Source organism: Manis javanica, chromosome 4 (genome assembly GCF_040802235.1).
Source record: "Manis javanica isolate MJ-LG chromosome 4, MJ_LKY, whole genome shotgun sequence".
NCBI lineage: Eukaryota > Metazoa > Chordata > Mammalia > Pholidota > Manidae > Manis > Manis javanica.
Window position 1 is genome coordinate 170,687,098 of NC_133159.1, and position 14,941 is coordinate 170,702,038.

The 14,941-nt window shown below is 49.6% G+C and overlaps 1 protein-coding gene across 2 annotated transcripts; it reads right to left on the reverse strand.

Annotated features, from left to right (window-relative positions):
* Positions 1–652: 652 nt before the first annotated feature.
* CACNG1 (calcium voltage-gated channel auxiliary subunit gamma 1) lies at positions 653–11,944 on the reverse strand. Of its 2 annotated transcripts, none has more exons than XM_036996852.2 (4): positions 11,542–11,944; positions 3,072–3,146; positions 1,850–1,987; positions 653–1,385 (listed from the first exon to the last, which is right to left on the reverse strand). In XM_036996852.2, exons 1-4 carry the CDS (start codon positions 11,774–11,776, stop codon positions 1,114–1,116), a joined length of 720 nt encoding a protein of 239 aa, XP_036852747.2. In that variant the 5' UTR covers positions 11,777–11,944; the 3' UTR covers positions 653–1,113. The 2 variants fall into 2 exon arrangements, with proteins under 2 accessions (XP_036852747.2, XP_017508281.1); XM_017652792.3 differs by having other exon boundaries at positions 653–1,411; positions 11,542–11,938.
* Between the last annotated feature and the right edge of the window lie 2,997 nt (positions 11,945–14,941).

Genomic DNA, 14,941 nt, shown 5'->3' on the forward strand with positions numbered 1-14,941 from the left:
ACCAATTAAAATGGTGAAAACCATTCTTAGTTTATGGGCGGGACAACAACAGGGAGAGAGCCAGGTTTGCCCCAAGGGCTGTAGTTTGCAACCCGCTCTAGGGCCTTGAAGTGCATGTTCAAGGTAAGGAGCACATAGATCCTTTCTGCCAGCTATGTCCAACTTGCCATTTCTGAGGGGTGGTGAGTACGGCAGGGATTTGGGAGGTAGGAGAGTTTAAATTTCGACACTCCGCGTAGCCCTAAGTGTCTAACTGCTAAGCCCTGCTTCCTGGTGTTCTCAGCAGCAAAAATCCCGCATCTGAAAGCAGACAACACTTGTGGCTGTGCTGTGTGAGTGCTGGGTTAGTACTTGGCAGCCCAGCCTGCTGGCGCCCTGGAAATGACCCTTCCTATTTTTAACACTCTTGCCTAGTCAGATGGGCTCTGGTTTCTCCCAGAGTAAATCACAGGGCCCAGAGACACCAGACAGAAATCAAATCCTCCAAGTCTCATTAGTAAACAGGACCCCCTTTCTCCGGAGCCCTACATCTCTCCACAATAGTCCTCAACATTTCAGGGGGACATCCTGTGCTTTCTCCTTCCAGGTGATGAGGCTGTGGCCTACTGTGGTCAGGAATCCAAGCAATTTCTATGCGAGGCACCAGGAAAAAGTAAGTTTTCAAAGAACTTTTATTTCAAACCACAGTCAGATTCTATCCAGTTAAAAAATGTTTTTCAGGCCTCCTCAAAACCAAGGAGGGGCTATTCAGCTCAACCAGGAAAGTCATGGACAAGGGGAGAGGGGCTGGCTATGTACACAGGGGAGTGCCCAGAACTGGAAGTGAGCACGGGGCGTCCCTCTGCGGCTAACAGAGGACAACGGGAGCCAGCCTATCAAAGACAGCTGGTGCAGGGAGGGGGGGTCCGAAAGCGGGGGACAGTTGGAGCCCAATGGAAAGCCGGGCTCTCCCAACCCCTGGGCACCTGCTAGCCCTGCCTTCCTGGCTCGACGGGCAGGTCTGGATCATGTCCACTTGCTCATTCTCAGAGGAGCCTGTCTGAGCCCAGCAAAAAGCTCAGAGAAGGGGAGTAGCTGCGTGGGTGTGGGGCAGGTGACGCCCCCGCCTCCTCTCTAGAACTTCTGGGCTGGGCTCGGCTTCCCGAGGGGGGTGCACGGAGGAGGGTCCGTGGGCCCCAGGAGGGCTAGTGCTCGGGCTCGGCGTCCATGCAGGACTCCCAGGGGTTCTGGGGCATCCGAGGCAGGGAGAAGAGCAGGAGGGCGAGGCCGCCGAGGAAGAGGAGGACAAAGGCGGCGCAGGCGCAGGCGAAGGACCAGGAGTAGGAGTGCTCGATCCACGCCGTGTGCTCGCTGTCGATCATGCGCTTCACCGACTGCCGCATGACCTCCACCGAGACAAAGATGCAGAGACCTGCGGGCAGGGCGGCGCTCGGGCCCGGATTCCGCTCCAGGCCTGCCTGCGAGCGCCGCGGGGACGGCCCGGCCCCGGGGGGAGGCTGCGGGTATCAGAGCAGCCTGCCTGCCGCCCACCCTCTCATCCCTCCAGCTGACTGCCTTTCTTCCTTCTTTTGTTAGTATTTTTAAATTAATTTTAAATTTGGTTAGCAGTAGCACTGCTGGCAGGGCCGCGAGATTAAGTCTCTGTGAGAAGTGGACAGAATGCCGAGATCCGCCCCTCCGGCCCAGCCCGAGGCGCGGAGGCCCGGACCAAGCTTGCTCCCGGGGAAGCCTGTGAATTTCCCCGTAGCCACTCAAATCCCCAGGCCGGCGTGGGAGCGGGTCGGGGCCTCCCCGGGGCATCCTCCCCGCCCCGCGCACACAGGCGCACAGGTGGGGGCCCCCCTTCTACCTGCAAAGGCATAGAACATGGAGGCAGGCCGCAGCAGGTAATCCCGCTTCTTCCTGAACGACAGCAGCACGAGGATGGTGCCCATGATTTGGAAGCCGAGGCTGAAGATGGCGATGGCGGCGGCCGAGATGCTGTACTCTAGGACACAAGGGCCGGAGCTGGCACCCCCGCACCCCAGCAGCAGCCCGGGCCCCGGGGTGCTCTGTCCCGGCTGGCTGTGCCTCCCGTCACGTGAGTGAAATACCACTTTTTATTCCCATTTCACATGGGAGAAAACTGAGGGCCCGAGAGATGAAATGAATGCTGCAAAGGCACCTGGCAGGTAAGAGGTGGGGCCGGGATATCAACATGACCTGATTCCATCCGCCAGGTGGAACTAAGCTGCAGCTTCCTCCCCCCAGACGCAGGGGCCAAGAAAGCAGGCTCACGCTGGAGACCTTCCTGGGGCAGAAAACTTCTCCATGTGACAGGGCAGAAGGTGGCAGTTGGGCTGAGGGTGGTGACCTGTGTTGGGACTGCAAAGCAGCCTCTGGAAGTGTGGCTTGTTACAGCGTGGGAGATTATCAGGGTGTGTATGTGTGTGTGCACGTGCAAGTGCACGCATAGCACAGGGGAAAAGGTTTGCTAAAGTGCGTGTGCACGGGCACGAAAGGATCTGTCAAAGTGAGTGCATGTGCGCATGTGCCACGCCACGTGCAGATGGAGGTTGGCACTCCCGACAGTGGGCGTGCACCTGAGCTCCATGCTTCCCACGAGGATCCCAGGGCAGGTATGCTCATGGACCCTTAGGTGTCTCCCCATGTCCCTGCTTTCCTGATCCTTGGAGAGTGATTTGTGGTGGCGAAGGGAATCAGACACTTCCCCAGACTCTGATCCACCAGCCCTGAAAACCATCACAGGGTTTTTGAGTAGTTGTTCGTTTTCCTGCGCCTGTCACAGCTGCCTCCCTTGGGCTCTGATGGAAAATGTATCCCTTCTGCAATTTAGGAGCCCATCAGGAAATGTCTCTTCTTCAAACTCTCTCAGGCCCTGATGAATGGGGCTCAGGTGCCTGGAGACGAGCACAGAGGGCGACAAGGTGCTGCTCAAATAGCGTTGGGATGGGGCTGCTTTTAATCAAGAGCCCGGAAGTCAGGGCTTTTGTGCCAGATGATTTTCTGGCCCAGCGGTGTGTGACGGAAGGCACTTTTCCTCCCCCCCCTGCTTTCCATCATGGGCTCACCTTTCTGAGTGGTGACTTCGAAGATCTCTGAGCTCTCTCCTGGGTTAAAATGCCTAAAGTAGGAACAGTTTTTCTCTGTAAAAGAAGAAGACAGCCTATGAGTTGAGGGAAAGGAATTGTCGCAGGGACAGAGGCTCGGCCAAGAGAGGGCAGGTGCAGTCCTTCCAGCGTAGTCAGGAAGGGGGCTTCTGGCTGGCTCACTCTTCCCTAAACGTGGAGTCTGGGCTGAAACAAACATTTTTCTTTGATCCTTACGCCAGAATTTCAGTAGGGTGAGGGGGTTGCATAACAGGCCTGGAGATCTTCAGGGGGCTAAGGCTGACCCAGTCGAGGGGGCAGACAGCACTGTGGATGCTAAGCCCACTAGGCAGATGGGGTAAGTGAGGCCCAAGGCTCAACTCATTTGTCATGGGGTATAGGATATGTGGTCAACAAATGGTTCTGGGCTATGGCTGATTCTGCCCTCAGGGGACATTGGGCAATGTCTGGAGACATTTTTTGGTGTCACAGCTGGGCATGGGAGCCACTGGCATCTAGTAGTTAGAGGCCAGGGATTCAATAAACATCCTACAAGCACAGGACAGTCCCCTACAACATAGAACTATCCAGCCCCAAAATGCTGAAGTTGAGAAACCTTGGACCCCTTCAAAGTCTTGGGCTGTGTTCCTCGTCAGCCTCCAGGCCTGCCCTGCCTCACTGGGTGTGATGTGGCAAGTAAGCAGCGTGTTTCACAAGCTCTCCAGAAGATGCTGCTGCTCAGCTGGGTTAGGAAGCCCTGCTCCAGGCCCCTTAGGATGCCTCACAAAGGGATTTCTGAGTGGGCTGTAAGATGGACTTGGGTGCAGGGTAGAGAGCCTCCATTCAAGGGCCAAATGTGGCCATCATGTCATTTCTTTGGACCCTCGTCACCTGCTATAGACCCAGAGGCTCTGGCTGCCCCACAGGCAGCCCAGACAGTACTTCCCACGGTGAGCTGTGTGGCCGGCCTGGTAGGTGTCAGAAAAGCCACAGAAGATCTGTGGACAGCAGGAGCAAAATCCTGGACTTGATGGTGGGGTCAGAGGAAGGGCTTAGAACAAAGAAATTCATGCTGATTTTAACATAATTTTGGGTGTAATTTCTCTTCCATTTTTCTCCTCTAATCTCTCTTATAACTAGACATACCATGAAATCAAAGGATAGTCTTATTGCTCCTTGAATGTGGTTTAATATTCTTTATTCCTTTTTTAGGGAGTGGATGAATGGGTTATATTATTTTGTTTCTTTTAAAAAACTCAATCAGGTCGCTTTTCGGTTTGTGCGAGGCCCTTCACTGATTTCTTTTTCCAGTGGGTCCATGACCTTCTATAGGAAACACCTCTGCCCCTAGTTTAGCTGGCTTCTCATTTGTACATTCATTTCTTCACTTTCAGGCTACATTTAAATTATCACGAGGCTGTTGATGCCTAGTTTCTTTAGGAAATGCACCCGAGGACCTGCCAAAGCCATAGCTTTTGTTGGGATGCAGGCTTTCCTCTATCTGACCTGAATCATCTTATTGCGACTTAAGCCTGTGGTCTCCCCCTCTTTCTCCCTTCCCCCAACATCAGGGTTACCGCCACTCCCACGGTCGAGGAAGAAAATGACCGGGGGACCGAGGCTGGTTTAGCAGCAGTAAACGTTCTGCAAAGTAAACAGCCTTCTCTTTGAGTTCTATATTTAAATCACTTTCCTTTTGAACTGAGTTACCTGGGGTGCCTGACTCCAGTGGTGATGTCAGAACTGCTGCTGCTCTTTTCTCTCTCACAGCTTCCGGTGCTATTTTAAAGCATAGTGCAGCCCTCTTAGATTTGTTAGATTATTAGCTATAGATTCTCTTGAATCGCTGCTTCAGAATGTCTCATGCTATGTGACAAGTCTCCATGTATCTCCCTCGGGACAAAGGAACATTTCTGTTTTATGCTTTAAGGGTCAATTTCAGTTGTCATTGAAAATCCTCTATAAAGAATTGACTGGATTCAAGTGTATTTCACGGTCAGCTGCCTCCCTGACTGTTCGTAATCTGTGAGGGAAAAGCCTGTGGAGCCGAGGCCGAGTGATACAGGCCCGTGCGAATCTGGCCAACGCTCAGCTGTTTGGCCGTGCTGGGTTGCTGAGGCTGCTCCAGCATAGGCTGTCTTTGGGTTGTCAGCCCCTACCAGATAAACACCAGGCTCCCTTCTGGACAAACTGCTTAGCCATCAGGTGACTGCATGAAGACCCTTTAGCTCAGGCCACAGCGGGAGGCTGCATGTTTGGGGAAGCCAGCCTGTGATTCTGGGTTGGGGGACATTTTTCCCTTTAGTGTCTCAGGTATAATGTTTTACTCCCTCCCCTCCCTGTGAAATGCTCTCACATGTCGGGGACAGGGGCACCCAGTGGGTGGGCTTCCCACGCAGGGCATCTGGAAGTCTCAGCTTCTCTCTGCTGTGGCTGAACTTGGGGCTTGAGAACTTAGGCCAATCCTGTCCCCTCTCTTGGACATAGCACATGAAGAAGGCCCATGTCTTCTGCCCTGAACCCAGGAGGATCATCTGCTCCAGGGCCCCATTGCTGCCCACGGGAGATCACAAGCCCCTCCGTGGTCATGGTGGACCTGGCAGGGGCAGGGCATGGCAGACCTAGGCCTCAGCACCAACAAGGTGCTCACTCAGGACAAATCAAGCTGGGCCTTTGCCAGTGTCGCTCAAGAACGGCCCAGGGTCTTGCTGAGATGGGCAGACCTCAGCCCCACTCCTTGATCTGGGTGGCGTCTGGATAAACTGAGCATCAAGGACCCCTTGGAAAGGAAGGACTTCTGAGATGGGCCCTGGGGGGTCACTTAGTCATGGGTGCGGGGTTTGCAGGAGAGGGCAGTTCTGTGCGGGCCATGTAGATTCTGGGCCTTCTTGCCTCTCCGATGCCCCTTCATGCCCCCGACCCCACCATGACAACCACACAAAGTTCAGAACTTGCAGCTCTGCCTCGATAGGCTCTGGCCTCTTCGTTGGGTAGAAGAAGCAAGTGCTTTAGAACAAGACCCTGAAAATACCAATGCCAAGGTGATGCTCTGGGACCACAATCAGGAATCTGAGCTTCCTCCAGTCTCCTTTGTCTCTGCAAATGGCTCACAGTAATGTCGATATTTGTTTTTCTATTTTCCTGTATTTCAGAAATGTCTCCCATGAATAGCCATAGACTCAGCGGCCTTAAAACTTTAAGTGTGTTATTCCTTAAAAATATGATGAACTCGGCTGTCGGGCTTGACTAGGGTTGGTGTTTCTGGCTAAGCAAATATGCTGGTTAAGGGAGTCACTACCTATACCAAACCATATCTAATGGTGCCAATTTCAAAGAACTAGAACAGAAGGTACATTTAATGCCAAGCTGAACTTGAGTTAATACAGATTGATTGTTGTATGATTAGGGGGTGCCTCTGGGTTATCACTGAGAATGATCCATGTAGCCCGTGCTGGTGATGCAGACTTTAATAGACTAAAAAATACTTTGTTGATTTGCACAAAACCAAGGGGACTAGTGCTTTAGGGTTGGAAGAAATGTTTCACCCATTTGTTTCTTGTATCAATGCCAGGATTGTCTTTACCCTTTTTGCAAAGGAAGTTCTTAATGCTCCCAACAGTGGTTTCTCTGTGCCTTGTGTCCCCCAACCCCTCTGATTGAAGACTTTTATAAAATAGGTTGGAGAAACCCCAAGACCTGACCCCAGAGCTTCAGAGCATTGCTCTTCAGTGGGGGAAAGGTCTAGGTATGACATGGGTCTTCAGCAAGGGCTCATGAGGCTGGGAAAGGGAGCCGCTGAAGTTCCTGGGTCAGTGGTATCATGTTCTTTCATATGATCCAGTCCGTGCACCAAGTACTGGAAGAGCAGATGGACTATTAGGGAAATGGGGCACTGGAGCAGGCTGCTGCCCTGCCCTGAAGAGGCTAGAGCCTGAAAGAAACAACATTGCACCCAGCCCAAGGGCAGGGGATGACCCTTCAGGGGGTTCACTTGGGCTTTCGGAGAGACAGCCTCTCTGAGCCAGTAGGGAAGCCCCTACTCTCATTCTAGAGGCATTGGAATTTACCCTCTGTGTTGACCTTGTGCATGACAGTCATTCTGAGACTTTCTGGGTCAGTGGAAAAGCCGTAAACATAGAGCCTCCAGCATCCTATGGCTGAACGAGACCTTGAAAAAGTCTTCTCTATTGCACCAGCTCCTGGGCCAACTTCCTCTAAACCATGTCATGTCAAAAATTGTCCTCCTGTGTGTTTGCGTGGGTCAACAGCTGTGTTTGTACGTGCAGTGGAGGATATAGTTGGGGACTGGAGGGCAGAGGGATTCTGGGTTTCAGACTTGGGTGTTGAACCTCTGCTTGTTATATAGTTAGCCTTGGGAAAGCCACTCTGATCTTTCTATATTTTGCCACATGGAGAATGAGAGCTTTCTCACTGGGTTGCTGTAAAGTGGTGTAATATAACAACTAGGAAGGTGAATTTTAGAGATATGAATCCTGGCTACTCTGCCCTGTAACTGTATGACATTGGTCAAATTACTCAACTTCTCTGTACCTCATTTTTTAATCTGTAAAATGAGATGATAATGATAGTATGAACCTCTTAGAGGATTTTATGAGGATTAGATGAGTTTATATATGGATTATACATGTATGTTATTCCACTGATTTCTGGCTTCCATGGTTTCTGGAAAAAAATTGGCTGTTAATATTACTAAGAAACCTTTGTATGTGATGGGTCACTCTGGCTGCTTACAAGATTGTCTGTCTTACCATTCAGTAGTTTAATTATGATGTATCTAGGCGTGGATTTACTCTTTGTGGACTTCATTGAGCTTCATGGAGTTATAGATTAATGCTTTTTCATCAAATTTGGGGACTGTCTGGACATTATTTTTCACATATCCTTCCTGTTCCTTTCTCTTTCTCTCTTCTCATTTTTGGACTACCATGCATATGTTGGTACTTTTGATACTGCCCCACAGATCTCTGAGGCTCTGTTAATTTCTAATCATTCTTTTTTTTTTTCCTGTCTGTTCTTCACACCAGCTAATCTCAGCTGACCTGCCTTCAAGTTCACTGATTCTTTCTTCTGTCTGTTCAGATCTGTTGTTGAACCCTGCTAGTGAATTTAACATTTCAATTAACTTCTTAACTTCTTAACTTCAGTTTCTTCTTAACTCCAAAATTTCTATTAGGACCCTTTAAAATAATTTCTTTTTATTGATATATTCTATTTCATGAGACATCATTCTCTCCTTAGGTCTTTAGACATGTGTTTTTTAGCTCTTTGAATGTATCTAAAATAGCTGATTTAAAGTCTTTGTCTAGTAAGCCCAATCTCTAACTTCCTTAAGGATCTGTTGACTGTTTTTTCCCATCTATGTATGGGCTATACTTTTTTCAGTACTTTGCATGCCCTGTGTGTGTGTGTGTGTGTGTGTGTTTTAATTTAAGATTGAAATTTAAAACTGGACAATTTAAAGAATATAATGCATCAACTCTGGAAATCAGATTCCCACCTTTTCCCAAGGTTTGCTACTATTGCTACTTATTATTATTATTTGTTTAGTAACTTTTCTGAATTAATTTGTGAAGTCTGTATTCTGTATCATGTGTGGCCCCTGAAATCTCTGCTCAGTCAGCTCCCAGAGATTTCCTAAAATGCTTGGAACCAGTACATCTCCCAGTCTTTACTGAGGGGGTTCTTTGCTAAGCAGAGAGCTAAGTGCTCAGCTAAGCAGTCTACATTTATGCTTTATCCACAGCCTCAAGATGAGCTAAAGGTGAGAGTTTAGGGCCTTCTCAGGTCCTTCCTGTGCATGCATGTAGCATTGTGCATGTACATGGCCTTCTAAACTCTCAAGAATATATTGGAGTTTTTCAAAGCCAACTATGGACATCTCATTGTCTAGTTTTTTGGTTAGCCTATTGTTTGTCCTCTTACGTACTTCCTCAGGCAGTAATGATATTAAATAATTGCTTCTAATTGTTTTTGACAAAAGTCCCCTGCGAAAAAGACTGTTTCTGTTGGATAAGCTCAGAGTCAGATCAAATAAAGACAGCCTTGCAAATGGGGAATTCCAGAGAATCACCAAGCAGATCAAAAAATGACAGTTCTCTGAGAATGAAGCTTTGAAAAAGATCCAGCCCCATTCTGTCCCCTCTGGTGGCTTCTAGGCTGCTGGTTTTCACTGAGATTGCTGGCTGTGACAGAGCTGGGGAGAGAGGAACAGGAATGGAGCAAGTCAAACCACAAAGCTCGCCATTCTTACTGAGATTCACCCATTTTTCTTCAAAAAGCACTTACTGGATTGCTGCAAGACTGGTTAATTTCCAGAGTTCTGCAAAAGTTTATCCGGATCATTTTTTGCTAGTGTTCTCATTGTTTTTATGGAAAGGAAAGTTTTTTAGAGGTTCTTACTCTGTAATTTTTTCTGATGTCTTCCAAGTTAATATATGTTTAAAACAACATTTGGCAGATAGAGCTATATTTGTGTTCGCTATTACTATTAGTGTTGCTGCTGTTAATAATAATCGAAAGAACATGTATGAACTCTATTCCTCTCTCCAGAAGAGAATAATTCCACAGAGCACAAGGGTTGGTGGGGAAGCAAAAAGATGTTGTCTTGCAGAGAAAGGGTCGGGAAGAAGGCACGAACACGTTTCTGAAGCTTGTTGAGGGAAGACAGTGTTTGTAAGTACGGGAGGTATGATTCACTCTGGGCCAAAACAAGAAAATACAGAAATAGACTTTGCTCAGGCTCAAGGCTGAGCCATGCCTGCTGGTTCCCTGCAGCCGGTCCACTAACCTCCCGCTAATCTCCCTCTTCCTTGTGTAGATTCGCCTCACCTCCCTGTTCATCTGTTCTGTAAACTCACCAGACTTTAAAAGGCAGATGCCTCGAGCACAGGTGGACAGGGCCCTAAGAGTGCAGTCTCATGCATGTTCCCTGGAGAATCTGCCCTGCCCTGCCCTGCCCTGCCACGGGGAGCTGGCCAGACGGTGCATTTGGTGGTGGGTGTGCTCAGAAGAGTCTGAGGGGTGTAGGCATCTGGGCTGTGGGATACCTTTCAAGCACATGTCCGTGCCTGTTAAAGCCGGCAGCCCTGGGACTTGGTGTTTCCAAGACAGCTGAGATTTACGAATCTTCTGGGTATCCAATGGGACGAGCCAGGCAGCAGTTTTCTGGAGCCAGCAGGAGGGGAAGGAAGAGGAAGGAGGGAAGCTGGGGAAATGGGATTTGGGCCCCTTTGTCTCACACACAGGCTGCAAGGTCTTTGGAGGCTTAACATTGACTTCCTTGAAGGGCAGGGTTCAAGGTACACCCCAGTTGGATAACAGAGGGAATAATTCTGAAAACCAAGTGGGATGCTGCTTTCACCCCCTGGTCCGCTGCCACCTCAGAGTGACGTTTGCAAGCCCTGGAAGGGACTTTGTGTTGCTGAGCCCAAGTACCATATTTTGTGGAAGGAAGTGGAGGCTGCAATGGGCTTTATCCCCTCCTACCCCCATAGTCATTTGGGGGATCATGGGCAATGCACGACTAGCACCCAGGCCTCTGATTTTTCATACAGGACTCTTTCCTCAGCATGTGCTCTTATTTGCTATGGATGTAGAGGCTCCACATTTGCAGAACAGACTAGTCACTCTGGTACCAGGTGCTCTTGGTAAGGAGCTCACCTTCAGTGTGTGGGTCAGTTACATGGTAGGAAATCGAGGAGTGTGCCTAAATTACAGCAGAAGGAAATGCCCCCCCAACTCTGCAGGGGTCTGAGCTAAGGAAGGATGGACAGAAGGATGGGCAGTTCTGACAGAAAGGCAGGTGGCTCACCTACAGCCAGGTCCTGCTTCACAAACGTGTGGCCTGTGCAGGCCCTCAAGGCCCTGGACCCGGAAGGGCCCCATGCTCGGTGTCATCCTTTGCGGCACCATCTTGCAATTCTTAAAAACAAATATCAGGAGGCCTGCATTTCCATTTTGCACTGGGTGCTGTAAATTCTGTGATCAGTCCTACCTACATCCAGCCTGGAGGCTGGGGAATGAAGAGGCCAGCCCCTCCGGTCCCCTCAGCCTGAGGACATAAGGCCACCCAGCCTGCCTTTGTGGGGAGAGTAGAGCTGGGTTACTGGGGAGTAGCAGCCAGAAGAGTGGCTGGAAGCCCCTCGTTGGGTAGATCCGTGGCCTCGTTCACGAGCCTCTTATCCCTCCCTCGGCCCTGGATGAAAAACTTCACATGCCAGCAACACAGAAATGCCCCCTTCCTATAACCGGGCTCTGGCCTCTAGCACAATCACCCAAAAACCTGGACCCTCTTCCCTGTCCACAGGGGCTGGGTGGTGGTTCTGTCCTGAGGTAGGGGAACCTGCCCTCTTTCCCTTGGGCAGCTTTTCCGGGGGGGGAAAGGAAGGGGAGGAGGTGGAGTGGGGTGGGGGGCAGAGAGCGGGTACATTACCCCCAGGCAGGCTGATGGGTCCACAGCTCTTGTCCCGGCTGCTGCTCACGAACAGACGCTTGATGCAAATCCGCCAGAGGCCGAAGTGGGCCGCCTCGCAGGTGGCATTGTGCTGCCCCACCTCGGGGCTCAGCACGGCCCAGTGGTCGGTCACCACGGCCACCACGGCCAGCACGATGCCCACCAGGATGCAGAAGAGCGTGGCTCGGACCTTCGGTGCTTTGCTCTGGGACATGGTGGCTGCCCAGGAGTGGGTGTTTGGGGCGGGGTCCGGCGGCAGTGTCTCCCAGGGCAGGAGGCAGCTGGGCCAGGGTGGTGGCAGGGGTTCTTGAGTAGGGTGGAAGGGTGGGAGCTAAGTTTAGTGTGGCCGGCTGAGCCAGAGTGGGCTGGCCCTGGGGCTGAGGGACACTGGCTGGGGCTGAGCAGCTGCCCAGGCATGTCAGGGGCCTGAGGGAGGCTTCTATTAATGCACATCTCCAGGCGTGTCACTGAGGATGGCTTCTCCTCGGGTTTCAGGACTTTCTTCTCCTCTTGGAGCCAGAAATACCTCAGGGAGGGGCGGGGAAAGAAGGTCCCAGCTGGAGACTTGAGACCCCCTGTGGAGTGAGTGGCAGCTCAGGATCCCTGACTCGGGAGGGATGAAGGGTAGCCTGCTTCTGGGCAGAAGGAGAAAGGGGTGCTGCTGGGTGAGGGCAGGGACCCTGGGGGACACAAGGGGCACAACGTCTGTTCTCACACTGGGCAGGCTGGTCACCAGGGCTGGGTGAGTGGGTCCTTGTCCTGGAGGTCCGGGAGGCCCAGGATCCTGCCGGGGGATATCTTGGGGATCCCCCACCTAGGGCCTCTGGAGCCCACATCCCACACTCTGCCCTAAGCCCCCCCACATCCCCCAAACAGGTGTGTCCTGGGCCTGCATCACCCAATGCTTCCCAGCGTGAGGACATTATTTCCTTTTCTCTCCTCCTCCCTTCCCTGCAACTGGGTCCAGAAGAAGAGCTCTGGTCGGGGTTAGTAAGCCTTTAACACCTTCCTGACATTTGCAAATCAAGGACTCGCTTAGAGAGGCCAAGTATCCAGCTGGGCTTGCCGGTAGTGCTGTCTCCACTTTACTGTTTGACCTCTATTGCTGGCAGGTAGTAAAGATTTTCTAGTTATGTTTTCATTTACAAAATAAATATATTTAAATAACAGAACAGAAGCAGGCTGAGTACAGGTGGCTAGTAAGAGGCTAATGGGTGTGATGATAGAGCAGAGGACATATGAAAATTCGGGCCATCATCTGAGAGTCCTACGGGAGGCAGGTACCCCAGGCTCCAGCCCCTACGCCGGCCCTGGGTTCTGAATCTCTAGGCTCAGTTCACCAGGTGCCTCTTTTTGGGTGGATCCACAAGGCTGATGCGTGGCCAGGAATAGACCTCAGAGCTGGGCAGGGCTTTGAGCTACAGAATCCTGGCTTTAGGTTGGCCCAGCTTACAGAAAAACTCTTTCTGTGTGTGTGGAAACACTCAGGCATCCAGCCTTGGAGTGACAGTTAATTATAATGATAATCATAATAACAGCTCGTCTTCAGTGAGTGCTTACTGTACAGCAGGCACCACATCATTGCAGTTCATCTTCACACCAACCCATGAGGTAAGTACAACTATTACCCCCATTTTATAGACAAGGACATAGAGGCCCAGAGACACGAAGGAATACAGGTAGTGGTGAAGCCAGGTTTCAGACCGAGAGCCTAAACTCTCAACTGATGCCGGAGCTGGGAGGACAGGCCACAGTCTGTTGTGACGATGGGGAGGAAGAATATCTTTTTCCTCTAATCTTCTAAGTTCTTGGCTCAGGGCCCTGTAACAAAAGACAGATTAAGAGAAAAGCATACAAATTTATTTCATACAACTTTTACATGACATGGGAAATGAAGACAAGGTTAAAGAAACAGTTAAATCTGAGTCTTTTTATGCTGGATGTGATGTAAAGCGGTGTCGCCTCCTCCCTGCCTATGACCCACAGATTTGGGGGGAAACACAATGAAATGCTGATGATCTGAAAGGACCTGCCAGGGGACTCAAGGCGTAACAGTGCAAGAGGAACACCGAGAAGGCACTCCTCATATTTATTGAGCAAGTAAACTTTAACATCTCTGCAGGGGTTCGAGTGACAGCTCAGCACACAATCACTTTGCAAATTTGTGCTCAGTTCCCAGGCAGCCTCCGGTCTTCTGGGGCATAACGTTCTCAAAAATACTAAGTAAGACAACATGAGAGGGCAGTCGCGTCATAGAAGCTGTTTTGGTCTTGATTGTTCTGTTCTTGATCACACATCAAGAATTACAGGAAAAATAATCAAGTCATATGTGATTGTACATTTGATTTCTATGCTTGATTTATATATTTATCCCACATTTCTCCCTTATTTTTTTAATAAAATGTTTAAGTTTAGGTAGACATAATAAAGAGTGTAGCAAGTAGACAGTTTCTAATAGAAAGCTTTTCAATACAGTTACTTTTTCATAAAAGACAATCTATCTTTTAAATCTCATGATGTAAAATAAAGATGCAAAGTAGATTTTAGTGCAGTAGGAAGGCAATTGTAGGTGGTCAGGTCTGTGCTTGTAGACTAGGTATTGGTCCGAGCTGGACAAGGGCAACGAAACAGCCATGGGTGCAGAAGATTTCTCCAAACTGGGGGGTGAGGTTCTAAGCCTCACCTCTGTTGACCCCCAATTTCTCACCTGAGGGCCCCTCTGCGACTGTGCCTATCTTAGGTTGTTCCTCTCTTGAGGAATCTTACCCGTCTCTGGCTAACCAGCCATTTTCCAGGGCCATACAGGGAGATGTAAAGTTAGTAAGTGAGAGAGATGTTAGCTTTTTACTTCTTTGAAAATTTATGCCCCATGGCTTCTATGCCCAGCACCTGTCTTGAGGTATCTTTACCAGGTGGAAGGATTGTGATACACGGTAATTCTAAGTATGAGGCACAAATTCTAGGAAAGGGCTATATTTAGGAAGGAAGAAGAAAAGCTATAGAAGTAGCAAACAGAAGAAAATATGAGAAGATTGATTATTTCTTTGACATAACTTCTTGTAGAGTAACGTAAGCTTGTATAGGTTTTAACAAAGAACTCACTTAATTACGTACACACATTAACAGAATAGGAATACAGATACATAAGAAAAGCAGACCTACAATTACGGGCCATATCCAATGAAACCAAGAAAACCAGTTAGGTAACTCAGGCATTTGTGAGAACTTATTAATAATATTATGAATATTGTCTAGTTGATTTTGAATGGTTTGAGAGAAGTCAGACAAATTAAAACAACACATTCCTGGAAACTGTTCACATCTCATAGGTTCTTTTAACAGCAGACAGTCGATAGTAGCACGATTCTGGAGCACTGCT